Source organism: Ambystoma mexicanum, chromosome 2q (genome assembly GCF_040938575.1).
Source record: "Ambystoma mexicanum isolate Mex_15411 chromosome 2q, UKY_AmexF1_1, whole genome shotgun sequence".
Taxonomy (NCBI): Eukaryota; Metazoa; Chordata; class Amphibia; order Caudata; family Ambystomatidae; genus Ambystoma; species Ambystoma mexicanum.
In genome coordinates, this window is record NC_090924.1 from 500,571,736 (window position 1) to 500,588,141 (window position 16,406).

Here is a 16,406-nt window from a genome sequence, read left to right on the forward strand (position 1 = left end):
GAAGTTCTGCTCGTACTTGTGTTCAACTTGCTCAGAGTGTGTCTTTGGGTTCTGCCTTTTATTTGTGTGAGGAGAGCTAATTGGTATCAGGTGTATGCACCTAGAGCCGAGTGCCTGACTTTCGCCTGACCCGATTAGCGGGATAGGTCTACTACGATGTGTGAAAGTTAATGTTACTCTGTCACCCTCTTCCTCGGCTCAGCGTTTGGGTAAAAAGGGGGGTAGGGGTTGGGACTTGGGTGAAGTCTCAAAAATAGGATGGGTTGAACAAACAAAATGTGGTGGGGGGGAATACCGCGTCTCACTGTCTGCTGCCTCACCCCCCACTGCCATAAAACCCCTCATCCAGGTGATCTTCCTGCACTGGTCCACCCCCAGGGTCTGGATCCAAAGGCGATGGCCGCACACTGGCCACCTGAGAGAGAGCTTCCCGGTGTTTAGCCGATGAGACACCCTCTGGTTTCTCACAGTAGAAAACATTTACCTGACTTGTCCCAATAACTGCATCTCTACTTAACAACTTTTTCCAATTGTGTCCTATGGAAACCTTTAACCGCCTGTGAGAACTTGGCTCAAATGATTTTTAAGGTTACTTGGCTGAACATTTGCATATTTTTGGGCCCACCTAGAATCACAGGAGTTTCCTACAAAAGACTGCATTGTTGGAATGTACTCCTTAATTTATCTGTAATTTGAAAGTCTTGGTATGCTTTTTGTCTACTGAAAGTGCTTTAAGTTACATTGTATATTTGTTATTATATGTAATTTCTAGGAGTGTAACAAGACCGTATTGATATAGTAATCTGCCTGGCCTATTTCTAACACTTGGTGGCCCTGTAAGCGTTACCCCGTTTTTCCCTTGTAAGTGTTGTTGTACCAATGTATGATGTGCGTTTATAACATTTATGCTACTTTGTTCTAGAGGTATCAGAAATGTTGGGGAGTGTTTCTGTGGTTGTCTTTGGGTCCTGATCATGATCGATCCTTTTTATGTATGTTGTTCTTGTATAGGGTTCCCTTTTCCCCCCACCCCTTAGCCTTTGTGTATAGTGCGTACGACCAGGTATAGGCTTACATTTTAGAATGAAGACCGTTGCTGTTTTTATACTGTGTTTTTAGTATGGGTTGTGTTTTACCCTAACTTTAGATATTGTATGCACGATTTTATGAAAAGTGTATAATTTTCAGTATACAATTGTGGTACTTCACTACCAGCCTTCTTCCCTTCCTTGGGTTGCGCCTGACTGATCTGCCCGCCGCTGCCATTATAGAGCCATTTTGGTTGGAACCCTGTTAGGTGATTAGGTTAGATGGTTTCTTACCCCACCAGAGGGTTGTGGAAAAATCTCCCTAATATTTACTTACAAAGGTATTTAAAAAAAAAAAAAGTTTTAGCAGGGAACATCTCTCACAAGATAGCACCCACGGCTCCTTTTAACCCGACACACCTCCTCACTTGACCAAATATTTCTGCCTCTGGCTTCTCCTTTCACCTGTTTGACAATGGCATCCAAATCTTCTTTCCTTTCCCACTTTCAATCATATATACAGGACTGTTTAACTCTGTTACCCATTGATGGATTTCACTTGGTTCCTTATTTCCTCAAAAACTGAAAATCTCTACCTAGCTACTTCAACTGTCCTCCTCGGAACATCTCAGAAGGCTTGAAAACTTGGGTTCCTTTAAGACAGTGACCTCAAGCACCAGCAGTTCATCTCCCCTGCCACAGCTCTCAGGGTTAACCTTCGGAATATAAGTAACATCTGTCCCTACCTTACATGCCAGGCCACTAAAACCTTAATTTCACTCCTTGTGTCCAATCTTCCCAACTACTATTCTAGCGTCCTCGTGGGCCCCTGCTCCTATTAAAAAAACGACTAAACCTATGTAGTTGCGTGCACTAAAACCCTTTGAACCGTCTCCCTATTACCTACATGCAGGTTGGCTGTCGATGTATGTTTGTTCTTTTTCAAGATGCTCCTCCTAATTTATAACTCAATCCATGTATTGGTCCTCCTGCTACCTGGTTAACCCAAACTCCTGTTAATCTCCCTTATTCGTGCTACACTTCCAATTCCAGAATTCTTATTCTGTCTCCCGCCTTTAGTCTGCCACTTATGGCACCCTTTCTCTGGAATGCTCTCCTACAGGAATTCTTTGCTGATTACTCACATTCCGCCTTCCGTTTGTTACACCACATTAGTACCCGGCGAGGGAGAATCAGAATGAAAACCATTCTGATTGGCCCTTGCCGGGGCATTACCCGGCTGGGAATCCCTCGGATTCCACGCCTTTGTCCCCGGCGGGGGCGTGGCAGTCCCTCAGCCAATGAAGAGGCTCGAAGCATGGCCACACAGTCGAGGCCACCTTCATCCCCCGCCGGGGATTCAGGTATGTGGTTTTTTGTTTTCTCCCCCCTCAGCGCCCTCCAAACCCTACTTATCTTCTGCCTGCTTTGTCCCCGATAGGGGACGATGGCAGTCTCCAGCTGTGTGGAGACTTGAAGCGGGGCCATCCCCGATCCGAGCCTCCACACGGCTGGAGACTTCCATCGTCCCCTGCCGGGGAACCAAGTACGTTTTTATTTTTTTGTTTTTCCGTTTTCCCGGTGTATGTTATAGGACTCATAATATCCTCAAACCTTTTATTTCCCCTAAGAGTGAGCACTGGGTGCAGAACACACCTCTTCTAACTTCTGCTTTTCCTTACACCTGTTCCTGCCTGATATAAATGCAGGAACGTGCAACTTCCCTGTTTCTCCATCACGGGCAGCGCAGACTAGGGCTAAGGAGGAAGGAATCCCCCCACTAGGAACCATCCCTCTGCTGCAACGCCCAGTCCATGGCTCCGACGGCAAGTGTCACATTTTTCACCTCGGAGTCTTCTGTATTTGCTTACTTTTAAACAGTGCTTTAAATTGTCAGGACCATCAGTTACTAATTAATTCATGGCTGGTTGAAAATTAACGCATTTCGCTGATCTGTAAAATGAAAAGTGCAAACTCTATTGATTAAAACAATACGTTCTAGCTCGGCCCCTTTCCTCCCGCCCTCTGTGACCCATTGTGATGCCTTCCTGGCGACTGAAGATCCCATTTTGGTAATGTTAAGGTGATGTTTGTGTTGTCTGGCATGTTCACTTGGCATGCGTGCCTACAGAGTGAATGCTTTCCTTGCTGTCTGTGTGGGTCAGCCACCTTAGGAATGCCAGAGGGAATGTGGTGGGATTCTAGAGATGACTGTTGGTGGGGACTTGGAGATGGTAATCAGTAGCAGAAGAATGCCTAACCCTATCTCTCCACCGTAACTTTCTAACTGGGGTATAAGCAATACATTCAAAATGTTTTTTGCCATTTACATCTTTCTTCTAGATGGGTTTGTGGTGTATTTTGTATGTTATATACTTGAAAAGTTTAAACAATTTGTGAGTACTTTTCAAATGTCCCTGTGACATATGTAATATTAGTGCCTGATCATTATTTTTACATGGCACCGCATGTGCCCATCTATTGTACGGTAGTGTTGGGAGCATGATGTATTTGGCGGAGTGGAGTATCGTTGGTGTGGGTCGTATGTTGCGGATGTTGACATGGATGTACGTTATGTTCATCACTCGTGGAAAGCTAATGTGTGTAGTTGTTGAGGAGTGTTGTGGTGCGGTGCCGTTAGGTAGCACTTGCCCTTTGTTTTTTCATTACAAGCACTGCGTTTAAACAATCACTAACGTGATGGCAGCAGCACATGTACTGATCCATAGCACAAAAGCCTGCCCAGGCAATCTCAACAGACCCCATAGAATGAAGCCAAAGGTTTCACTGCTGGGCTTAGCTTTTGGATGGTTCACACCTCCAATGGTTAGCATTGCTTTGTAAAACTAGATAGCCTCTGAATTGGGGTAAAAAATGCATCTAATGGGCAGTGGCGTATCTAACAGTCGCCAGGCAGACAAATGCGACCTGGCCCCTGTCCAAAGCCCCTTCAACACAGCTTCGGGCCCTTTCTGCTGTGACCTCACTCTGGTCTGAGTTGAGTCGTGTGTGCTTTTGTTCTGCCCTTCTTTCACAGCGTTAAAAGTTTAGCCTAAAATTGTGAAAGAAGAGCAGAACTGTTTAGGGTGTGCGTTTGTTATTGTGGGGATGGGGAGGCAGGCCACCAGGTATGAGTTACATGTTGGCTGTGTGGGAGGCAGGGCACCAAGTATGAGACAAGTTTCTTGTCTTATTCACTAACACTGGGGTTTCCTTCCCTAGGCACTACACTACAGTCCAAAGGCGTGAAGGGGACTCCATTTCTTGGTGGGCTTTTCTTGTGAAAAGCACCCTGAGCTAGGGACAGTCATGAATGAGAAAGCCTAACTCTATCCCACTCCCCCATCACGATCTGCACCGGTGAAGGGAAACGTCCGCCTTTGGCTGGATGGAGTGAACACGGGCTGAGGCCCTGTGCAGTGCCGCCTCCACTGATGCGCGCCCTGGAGGTGGGGGCTGCCCCAGAGGAAGCCCCAGGACAGGGACTGTCACTGGCCCGGTGAGTCAGAAGCTCGGGACCGGCTCAGAGGGGAATTCATGGACCGCAGCAGTGCATATAGCAGCTGCCTGGCTCCCCTGCAACAGACGGGCTGCCATCAGGGGCCCACCTCGTTACCTCTGTGTCTCTCTATCTGAGTGTGTTTCTATAGCTTTCTCGTCCTGCCCGCCTTCTTCCCACTTCCCCTCCATCACTCTATCTCGTTCTTCATCTGTTGCTCTACCATCCTCTCACCTGTGTTCTTCTCGCTCCCCATCGCCCTTTCCCCTTTACCCACGACTACCTCTTCCATCCTATGTTCCGTCTTTCTTTCTCTTTACTCACTTTATATAATCTTTCTCACTCCCTCTCCCAGCCTTCCTGTCTTTACCTATATTTCTTTTGTGAGGCTGTTCTCCGTGCACAAGCAAGAGCTCGGCACTCGCTGCCGTCCGCGCTATGTAAAACGCTGTAAATTCTTATTTTCCCTGTTGCTCAAAGCGACCTGGAGTTGTCTATGTGGGGTGTAAGTGTGTAGTGCTTTATACCGAGCAGGTGCGCTGTGCCCCGTCAGTCCTTTCTTGTTTACAGCACTGCTTCGCAGTTGAGGGCCCGCTCTGGCGTCACGGTGACGCGCGAGCCCTGTGGTGCCACCTGCAGATAGATGTCGGAGAAATAGTGCTGCCTCGGCTGAAAGCCATCCCCTTTTGTGGTACTTTTTTTTAAAGCTTTTGGTATTTAAATTGGCTGGAAATGTTTCCAAACTTAGTCCTGACCCCTGGGTAATGACTCTGAATGAAGCCCCCTCGCGGCCCTCCAGTTGGCAGCCGCCTTTTTTCTCCTCCTCATTTGCTTGAGAGATGAAAGCTGAGGCTTTGACTGATCCTGTCTGGGAAAAGTAGAACAGTCTCATTTCTGCACAGTCCGGGGAGTCGGCGGAGAAGCGTGTGGGTCTAATGGGAAGTTAGAGAATGGAGGGGGGGGGGTCCGCAGGCAGAAGATTTCCCCGACTAAAACCCAGTCAGATGCGAGACGCCGATCCTGCTCTTGGTGTCAAAGCACTCATCTGCTTGGAAGTCGTAATTGGCGTGTGGAAATGTGAGCTCCTGTCCCCGCCTGCACATATGAATTAGCAATAGCGGTACATGGGCTCATGTCATGGGTGGAGGTGAGCATAGCTGCATCAGCCAGGAATATTTTCAGTTTTTCACATTGTACAATAACCTACACATACTTCACTGTGCTCTGAAGTGCAACGCCCAGGCCCTTTGCAGCTGACATTCGATTCTGGTGCTTTCCTTCATTCATGTATATGACTGGTCTTCTGTATGTCCAAGTTTGCTGTGCTTACCACTGCTTGTTCCTTTTCGTTTTGCAGCTTGAAGCCGAGCTCAATATTCTCAAGTCTCAGGCGGGCACTTCTAGTCAGAGCAGCCTCATTGCCAAGGAAGAGTTGCACTCGCTCAGGTATGTATGCTTGGAGCATTTGGATGCTGGGCATTTGGGAGACCTCCTGTACTTGGCATATGGTGTGACTTGGTGGCGATTAGGCGTCGAGGTGAAAAATGTAGTCTTTTTGTTTCTGATGCTTTCCTGGTTCATCAGTGGGTGTCTGACCCGTGTTTTGTCGTGCTCAAGGTACATTATCAGTACTGATCGCGTGATGACACTTCCCTGCTGACTTGAACTTGAACACTGGTGTGCATAACCGAACTATGCCGACGCTGAGCATCACTTAATGTAGTGTTCAAAGTTCTGGAAGGATTTGCTGTGTCCTCTTATGCACGTACCACACCTTAATGTATGTGCACAGCCCTTATAAAAGGAAAGTACTGAAGGACACCCATCTAGTTCACCATTTTTAAATTTGATGGCTAGTCTTCTGTATAACGAATCCATGCTAACATCCTTTACGTCTCCCGAATTGAATGTGTAATGTTGACATATACGATAACAGTTCAATTCCACCAGAGCCATGTTGATTTTGTAGATAACCGTATTGAAGGGCACTACACAAGAAAGTGATTCCTTAAAGACGTTAATGGGATTAAACCACAATAAAGGAAGAGCAAGCACACACAACTGAAAGTGACCATTGCATTGAAGCTAGCAGAACAGTGTGGTGGTAGTCCACTGGCCACAGTCAACTTCCACAATCTGGATGGTGTACCTACCCTCGTCTATGGCACTCAGTGTTCTGGATAGTGTGAATTAATACATACTGGGTAGCAGCTTACCTCCCAAAAGAGAGAAGTGGGAGCATAGCTCAGGGGCTACGCATTTCTTCTTGAAAGCAAGACAATACATAACAACCCAGGTTTAAATCCTGGGCTTGCGCTTGGAAACTGGTCTCCAGTATTAAGCACGTTATAGAAGAACAATTTTAATTACAAAAATTATAATAATTACAATTATAACCTACGACAAGGAAGTATTTGAAGGCCACAACTTTTTCAGAGCAAAGCTCTTTTGATGGGCCTCTTGAGGTGCTTTCCAGTATGTGAGGGTACATGTGCTGATTTTTGAGGACACATGCTGCCAGTTGTAAATAATGTGACTAGAAAGAGCAGCGTGCTTTCAGGAATAGCCACATCAAGCCAGATTTTGGCAGATTGCGGAATACGCCCCTCTATTAGTTGCCAATGTTGCTTCTAACTTCCCCAGTGTTGACCATGCATTGCCACCTGCACAGTGGCATAACACAAAATGTGGGGGCCCCCCTGCAAGCCCTGCTGAGGGCCCCCCACCACCACTGGTCCCGCCGTTATGCCAGTGCACCTACAACCAAACAGAGTGAATGTCTGAACTCTCATGTCATGTTCAAACAGTACGTATAGGTTTGTATGGTTTTCCTCACCTGTTTATTCAGTTCTGCAATCATTTTGCCTTTTGTAGGTCGCCTAACAAAAAGACCATTTTCTTTCGGTCATTTTAGGCTGCTTCCAAAAAGCAGAAAAAATACATTCCCTCGCCACCACCCCTGACACCTACCCTCCACCACTGCACGATTAATCCGAACCCCCATACCTCTTCCATTCCCTGCCTCCATCCCCACCCAAGACTCCCCAACTCAAACATACCCAAACATACAACACAAACACACACTTGCCTTGTCAGCGCTTCCAGGTCCTGGCGTGGTTGTCGGCCCTGCACGCACCTGTGTGCGGCAGGTGCTTGACAGTTCGATTTAGAAAGACCGCTTGGTGTGGTCTTGCTAAATCGCTTTTATTTGTAGTCTTTTTTTTTTTTTTTTTTAAAAAGGTCCTTTGACCTAGTACCGTTTACTCAAATCTATTTGAGTAATTAGTGAATATGAACACACAGTGTGCAGTATTGGACTCGGAGCACGATGTATGTAGAAAAATGGGCTGCTGTTGGAACAAACCGTGAAAATGTGGTCAGTAACGCCACACAGAGGTCAGTCGCCATGCTACTGTAACATTCATTCACCACACGGACTAAAAGCACATCCAGCAATAAGAGACCACGCGTTTGGCAAAGCCTACAGTTTTGGATCGGATACACATTTTCCCGGCTCTGCCTTAGTGTTACTACCTGGTCATTAAATGGCAACAGCTGGAAATCGTGTGAACACCTAGGCATATGACAACAGCGCCTGGCAGTGTGAGAAATGGATATAAAGCAAGTGACTGAAGTACACCAGTACCACATTTACAGCTGAAATTAAGCTATTACATTTTGGCAGACTGCTTAGAAGTAACACCAGCAGTCCTAAGTGTGATGCTATTATGTGGTAGAGCTATCTCAAAGAGATCCCAGGAAGATGTGTTTTGGGTGTGGTCAGGCAGGTCTGGTAGTGGGTGGGATTGGCTGTTGGGAGTAGCATGGCGATGGGCATTTAATTGTTGTGTAAATAAACACCAGAAACTGTGTGCCCCATCTCACGTGTCCTCCATCTCACGTGTCCTCTCCCTTCTAGCTGTATAACAGTGCAGTAGATTGGGCGTATAGGTGGTACTTATCGACCACCTAATACACAGAACTAATTGGTAGCATCTCACCATTTCAGCACTCACGCTTCTGTTTTTATTCTGCCCTGCATATAATTTCACTGCAAAGAATATTGATAGAACAACAGAAAATGTGCTTGTATGTTTGTGAGTTGGGGATCCTCTGTGCTTTGAGACAAGCCAACGTGGGTTTCTTCGAGTATACCCTGCTCATAAAGTGACCAAGACATTATCTGCCCCCTCCCCCCCCAAACATTTTTTGGAGTGATGTCATATGAAGGTTTTCATTTTTTCTGTTAGATGCACTTTTTTTGTCATACAGTGAACACACTTTACAGTAAAGTGCCACCACCTATATGTGGTGTTACCAGAGTTTTTGGATTCGTGCCACTAGTTGTACGCATGCTAATAAAAGCTGGTTAGTAACCCACAGCGCCAGGCTATGGCAAGCCAGACTCGACAGTGACAATCGCTGCTGACACCTCACGCAAGCTAATTTCTAGGGAATTAGTCTGAATGATTTACGGAGTACGTGGAGAGCCACGCAGTCTTCTTTATCCATTTCAGCATTGTTAAAGCTGAAGAACAGTTTAATCATGAGAAGCCGCACCATCGTCATGCAACCGACACACGCTTCTCATATTGCCACCACCATGGGAAGCGGTCTGTGGTCTCCGAAAATTAGCACTGGAAGAGTTGGAGGAAGCGGCTATGGGCACTTGGGAAGTGAGGTTAACTGAAAGCAGCCCCAGCTCATGAAGCTAATGTCTTGAAAGCATGAATCATAAAGCAATTCTTAACTGCACTCTGGTGTGCACAGTTAATCCCAAAACCCCTGGATTTAGCATGCATGCTTCCATATTGATCATTGCTGATTCTCTGTCTTGCAGGGCAGAGCAGAATTATACAGTCAGAATGCCTCCTGTGGCTGCACCTGGTCATCAGGCAGTCAACGATATGATAACTGGCTTCTAAACTGAAAGAAACCGTGATTTATTTCTTATCAAGGAGTATTGAGGAACAAATCCTGGTGTGTGTTCTAAACGCTCTGTAGGATTTGCGAGCATGTGGTCGCTACTGGTGGAGCTAAGATACACAGTCAGCAGTTCACTCTGGCCAAAAAAGAATTTGCTCAATCCAACACTTAGACCATGACTTTGAATTTACTCTTTCGTATTCGTTTTCCAAGTAGTTTATAGACTGATATTAAATCTCTTACACTCAACACGCAAAGCGTGTACTTGTCTACTAGTTAAGATCTATTCTACAAATTAGTGATAACACTGAGAAGGTAGTGCTTGCTATCCTTTTTATCCCAATAGTTCGGACTCAGAGTTGTTTTCCATCAAAGTATAAGGGGCTATAACGGGTGTAAATTTGCTTAATGTGATATCCCCTTTTATACAGTGCAGACTTCAAACCCAAGTCAATGTTTTCCCTGTTTACAAGTTGCTCAGTTGAGAATCTTGTTTAGCATCCTATTCTCACTAGTTTCTCGATGTGAGTTCGAAGGTCCCTGAAATATTTTAAATGACTTACTGATTGTGTGGATTTAATAAGGAATTAATTAAAACCTCATTACTGTTTTGCAAACTCACAAGAACGACTCCTTTGAGCCATATTGGAACTGTGTGCATTAGCCATTTCCCATGTTATACCTTACAACCTTGGGGAAGATGGGTCACTTGCATGTTGTGATGAATCCTGCAGAGTCCTCACAGAATTTCAGCCTAAAGTTTCCTCCCATGTGGCCAGCGGAAGGCAGCAGCTACCTGATCCTAACCCTGGTGTTGATATTAACTAGGTGGATCACATCTAAGCCGAAGGCCACCAGTGGAATATGGTGTCATGGTACAGACCTTCTTCGACCTCTGCTGATGGGTAAACCAACCAGTTTTATTTCTGTATTTGCACTATTTCCATGCCATTTTATCTCTCTATTTGCTGTATTCACATGCGGCACCCAGTATGCCTATAGACCATCAAATCAGTGTGCACATCCACCAGTGGAATATGATGACTCTGTTAGGAGAGATGCAATCTTCATCCTCTTCTGAGGGTGAAGTTTCTATAATACCTGAATACCTAATGATGTGTTGTCTTTGTACCCACAGTGTCAGTTGTGAAAATCCTTATGGTAAACATGGGCATGATATATGTAAGTGTCAGGGAGTCAATACAACTTCTTTTGCTAGTTACAATTCTACATTATGTTTGAATTACCAAAATAAGAACCAAGCATAAATTCCTTTGAAAGTTTCCACTAAATGTACATTCTGTAAATCATGAAAATAAATTGAGAGAAGCAGTGGGAGCAGCAGAAGCAGGAGGAAAAAGTAGAAGGCGGAGCTGCTGCTGTGTTACAAGTGGGATGCCGTGTAGAGAATGGGGCAGAAGTCGGATATCGTGTAGAATGCAGAGAATGCACAGCGGGAAGCAGTACTGAGACTAGCTGTCCCAAAGGAGAGAGCTGCTCTCCTGGTCCTGCTCCGGTGGGTGGCGTTCACCAGAGTATGTGCAGAGCTGAGAAAGGTCCCTTTTCAGGAGGTGCGAGCAGCGGGCGTGTTACCGGAGCTGTCAGGTGCCAGGGTAATCCCGTCGAACGAAGAAACCGAAGCAGCGGGCCCAGCAGAGATGCAAGGAAAGACCAGTGAGTTGCCCTTTGCCAGGTAATCCCTGGGTGCTCCAAAGTGGACTACTGGCTCAAAGTAAAGCTTTTGAATACTGAACTGTTGAATTAAAGCAATTTGGTCACAACTGTCATGTTAAGACGGACCAAGTAGAAGACTAGTGTAACCATTAGTGCCATTCAAACAAACAATGTAATCTACAAAAAGGGAGATAACTTGTAAGAGACGATTATAACCAGCATTGCCTCAGCTAAAAAAAAAATCACAAATGAAAGGAAATACAACTTTCCTAATGAGGGATACCCGGAAAGGAGACATAGACTGCATTACTAGCATCTAATTGGCGGTGTAGAAGGAAACCAAAGATTGCTGGATACAAACCCTCTTTATGGAAATCGTCAAGGGGGAGAGAAATATAACATGCATTGCCGGAGCTAACAGTGTGTGAGACATTGTCAATGTGTACTGTATCCTTGTGGAAGAAGTTATAAATCCCCTGTAGTTGTTGAAAGTCGAGATTTATCTGAGAAGTAGTTTTTGATTTAATTTCCCCATTAATGATTAAAGAGGTTTGAAGCAAACCTCACCACAGAATACTAGTAGTAGAAGTAGGAGTGTTATCCTGGCAGGTGACTACATCAGGAAAGGGACAATTAGTGGTTAGACCTGGCAGGCGAGTGGACCACAAAGAAGATACTTTGAAGTACTGCAGTGTGGTAGAAGGTTATGGTGGGAAGAAAGTGGCAAGACCACTCGTGTTATGATGAACTGCTGTAAAACCATCCTGACAAAACTGTGTTGCTTATGAAGAAGAAGCGCGACGTGAATTACATTGAATACTGACTTGACGTGTGAAGACAAAGTCTTTTGGGTTGTGGAAACTTTAACAATTGTCTTGAAGAGTGAGAAATTCTGTTTGGAAATAAGACATTCAAACTGCCAAGTGAAGGACTTCAGAAATTAAAACAACTTTATTGTACGTGGAGTGGAACTTGGCTACTGAAATAAAAGTTCTTGGTTTTGGACTCTTGTTTGAAATATCCTGACCTGATCCTGGGGAAGGGGATTTTGTTTATACATTTTCTGTTTGAATATAAATGTTGTTTTATGGAGTTTAAACAGCCATATAATCCCTGTATGATTGTGTTTTATGTATGAGTGTGAGGGACAGATATTTTGGATAGGATGTTATATCATTTTCCTTTAGCCTTCGTTTGACAGGTAGGGAATTCCTTGTTAGCTTGGGGAAAGATAGGCGTTTGTTTTACCCTTATTATTTCATAAAGTGGTTACTTGTGAGAAAACTGTCTACTTATCCGTCTCGCATTTGACCCGTCACAATCTCTAGAGGACATGCCCTCACTGTAAAACAAATGTTACTGGTATGTAATTTTTTAATTTTTTTATTCCACTCACTGGTATTCCTTTTGAGGAGTCTTAGAAGTCCGTGAACAATGAATCAAACAATTCTTTTCCAGATGATAGCAGGTGCATTAACCCACGGTTATCATTAAACCACCATGTTAATGCAATGATTTCCTTAACTGACACAGAGGAGGGCAACATATAACTGTAAGCACATCTATTAACCTCGTCAATGATTATGAAGCCCACATCTTCAAGCCGCATGTGAAAAAATAACTTTGTATTCTGATTCCACATGGAAGGAAACCTACCTTGAGCGAACATGGGCCCACCGGAATAAGCAGAATTTGTGAATGTAGTAGCTCCCTATTACCCTGAACCTGTTCTATGGAACCCCATTCATTTTGCTTTGTATTTTTAACCTGTCCTGACTTTTGTCAGGGAAGTAAAGCCTTCAACCTTACTTCCCTTGCCTTTTTCTCATTGTTTATGGCGAAACATACTAGTTCTTCACTGTCAGTACTGTGAAACGTTTCCCTGAATTATTTTATTTTTACCTCACACACAGCACCTTATATTTCAGTGTAATGTGGATACTTTTGTATCTCGCTAACTTTTTACACTTAGGATTTTTTGGTTACTTTTATGTGCCTCAAGACAAGCTGGTGGTAGCAGTAACATTTTTAAATGTTTTGCTTTCTTTTTTATATTCACATTCATGTTTACTGCGTATGGCTAGTGTGTGTGTGTGTGTGTGTGTGTGTGTGTGTGTGTACACGGGTACGGACTGGGACTATCTAGTCCCAGCCCACAGCCATAGTTTGAGGCTCTGCTGCTGGGGCAGATGTGAAACCAGTAGTTGTCCCTGATTGGACAACTACTGGCTGTTTGAATGGTACCAATCCTTTCCATTGGTAAGCTTGGACTTGCTTTCAGCTCCAGTTTTGTATAAGAAGACTTCTCCTGCAGCCCTTCTTCAGATTTACTTTGGGGGCGAGGAATCCTTCAAAGAAGAGTTTGTTGGCACAAAGACGACTTCTGCAGTGGATCAGCACCCCCTCCAATATTGGCCCTCTGAAGCACTGTTCCCCCTTCCTGATACCAGATGACCCTCATCGTAGCTTTAACTCTTGGACTAGTGCGACCAACTAGTCTTATCGTCTTCTCAAAGTTGTGTGACCCAAGAGCCTTCAGAAGTTTCCCTGGACTGCTCAGTGGAGAAACTAGCTTCCATTGTGCGATACCTTGGCAGAATAGTCACCGTTAGCATTCAAGCCCAGAACCTTTGTTGTCACCAGCTTGTGCCATAAGTCACCTTCTCCCAAATGTTCAGCTCCAATAATCGGGGTTAATTGTCCTGGAGCTGCTTCTTGGACCGTCACTGAAAGGATACCTGTTGTTGCTTGCAAAAGGTGATTGTCGCTGGAACTCTGCTTCCTCCACCCTGTGAAGTGTCCTGAAGAGGTCTGTCTGTCTATCTAGATTTATTCTATTGCACCACTAACCCATAGGCCTCAGGGCGCTCACAGGAGGAGTCACATACAAAGACAATGACATAGGCCTAGGCCTAGAAGAGGAAAGACGCTATCTGCATCGCAAAGGTCTGCATTTCTATATCAACTAGGCTTGGATCTTGCAGTTGAACCTGACCGAAAGAGAACTCAAAGCTGCAACCTCTGGGCACCTCTCACCCTAACCAAGGTCAAAGGTCTGTGCTCCACCGACCCCCAGACGATCCATTGTGTGACCCCTATGAAAATCGAAGTGGGCAGGGTAGGTAAGCATACCTGTGCATGTCCGCACTACCCCCCGCTCCCCTGTCCTCCATAGGATCCCATTGGTTGCAAAGCCCTTTGTCTACCATCTCCTTCTTGCTTACCTTTGGTCAGCGAACCTATATCAAGTATCCTGCCCCTAGGTTCGCCTTGGATCTGGAAGAGAGAACAGAATGTAACAGTCTTCTGACAAATTGTTATTGAACTTTGAACTGGTGTTGAACTATTTTAAATTTCCACCACAAGATGATTGCATCAATACAGGGAATACCTTCCTTGGATAAACCTTGTACTGGAACCTATGGCTTTTGGGCACTAGGCTCCATACATTTTAGGGCTGGACTTCCTAAGAAAAGGGAATTGTACTTGTGACTGGTTCTCATAATTTTACCTACATCGGAGTACTTAGTTGTTTCACCTGGTTAATTTTGTGATTTATTGTAAGTTAACCTACTGATGAATGTATGTTTGGGTTATATGGTTTTGTGTGATATTACTGCCTGCTAGTTTCATTTCTTGGTGTGTTCTTTAAGGCCATGATAACTGTATTTTTATAACTGTCAGTCTAAGCTGAATATTTGTGTTTTTTATTCCGTGTGGACTCATTGGGCCCCTGACCATGATCACACTCTTCCCCCGAGACTAAGCATTGACTGCTCTTCACTGTACCTTGATTGGGTTTTGGATAAACTCTGAGTCTCCCTGTTCACCATAACTGCCCACCAGGGTTGATTTTAGAAATCTATCTAAACAAGTATGCACACTAGTAAGCAATCCCGTGTATTGAAAACATATGGGCCTTGTCAATGTAGCTACAGGATGGGTAAATGGAGGAAATTATTTATAAACCAAAACAAGTGAAACCAAAACCTCCAAAGCCTGTACTGCGATGTCAGCGCATGTTTAGGGAGTTATTAGGGAGGAATGCTCTCCTGCACAGTACCCATCCCGTGTCCACGGGGCAGTTCACAGTCCTCTGTAGCGAAGTGCTCTGAAGGGAGGCTAGTTGCTCTCAAGTCTCTGCTCTTGTCCCACTATCCAGGCATGAATGAAGACCCTCTCACGGCCAGTGCAGTTTTGTCTCGCAGATGGTTTAGCCGTTTACTTCCTATGGTCAATGCTGTTTTTTCCTTCCTTCAACCGAGATTAACAGTCCCCTAAATTAAATTTTCTAACTTCCTGGTGTCTTTGAAAGTGTTTTTTTCCCCCTTAGACACATGCAGGACTTCCGCCATCAGTGTTTTCCATACTAGATAAGAGTTAAACGGGAATGAAGAAAAATGTGTAAATCTGTACTGCTCTTTAGATTTCTAAGCTGAAACGTTTTCCTTAGTCTGCCCATTGTTCACAATTGAAGACTGTTTCTGTTGTTGAAAACCATGGTTCTTTTTTCTGAGATGTTGCATTTTTATTGAAAGACTAGTGCACAGGCCCATGTACATGGGCCAAAGTGCAGGTTTTTATTAACGCAGTAGGACCACTATATATCCCGCTTACAACTCCCTCTAGCGGTGACAAAAGGGGAAGATATGAGAATTGGAACACTGTATTTTATAAGGCAACAGCTCCCTCTAGCGGAGCATTTGGTGTGTTCGCGCAGCTTCTATTGCGGTTGATGGCTTTGGACCAACATACATCTGGCTTTTTATTATTTAGGATATATGTAGGATATGCAGCTTTTATTCTGGTGTATACGCTTAGGGCTCGAATTTCACAAGGACCCTATGCCGATGTTTATCATCTTTATTCCGGGATTGCCTTAAAGATTGGGCAACATAATTAAATGAAAGGAAGATTGTGCCAAACAAACACAAGGTCAGGTTACTTCACTCTTCAGTGGGGATGGATCGCTTCACATCACCCAGTATTCCTCTGTGGTATGTGATTATGTTGACCATCCTGGCCTCAGAATTAAATGTTCCCAGTCCAAACAGTTTAACGGGTGTTCTATCACCCCCTCTAGAGTGTTAGGCATTTGGTTGAGCTCGAACCCTCTTCATCTTCCTCAGACCTGTTGCAAGCTTTCCAGTGCAACAACAGTTTCATTTGCATAGTACGCTATTCAAGGATGTGTAATAACACACCCCAAACATGCCTCGCACTATTAATGGATTCTGGTCCTTTTTACAGACACTGATAACCTCAGCCTATGGTTCTGG

At 44.7% G+C, this 16,406-nt stretch overlaps 1 protein-coding gene across 3 annotated transcripts in view; it reads left to right on the forward strand.

Moving 5' to 3' along the window:
* MAD1L1 (mitotic arrest deficient 1 like 1) overlaps positions 1 to 16,406 on the forward strand; it is a 3,106,940-nt gene that overhangs the window by 1,800,120 nt on the left and 1,290,414 nt on the right. For all 3 annotated transcript variants that reach the window (XM_069647622.1, XM_069647623.1, XM_069647624.1), the window contains one exon: positions 5,885 to 5,973. In XM_069647622.1, the coding sequence (XP_069503723.1) occupies positions 5,885 to 5,973 (89 nt within the window). The remainder of the gene's footprint in view (positions 1 to 5,884; positions 5,974 to 16,406) is intronic.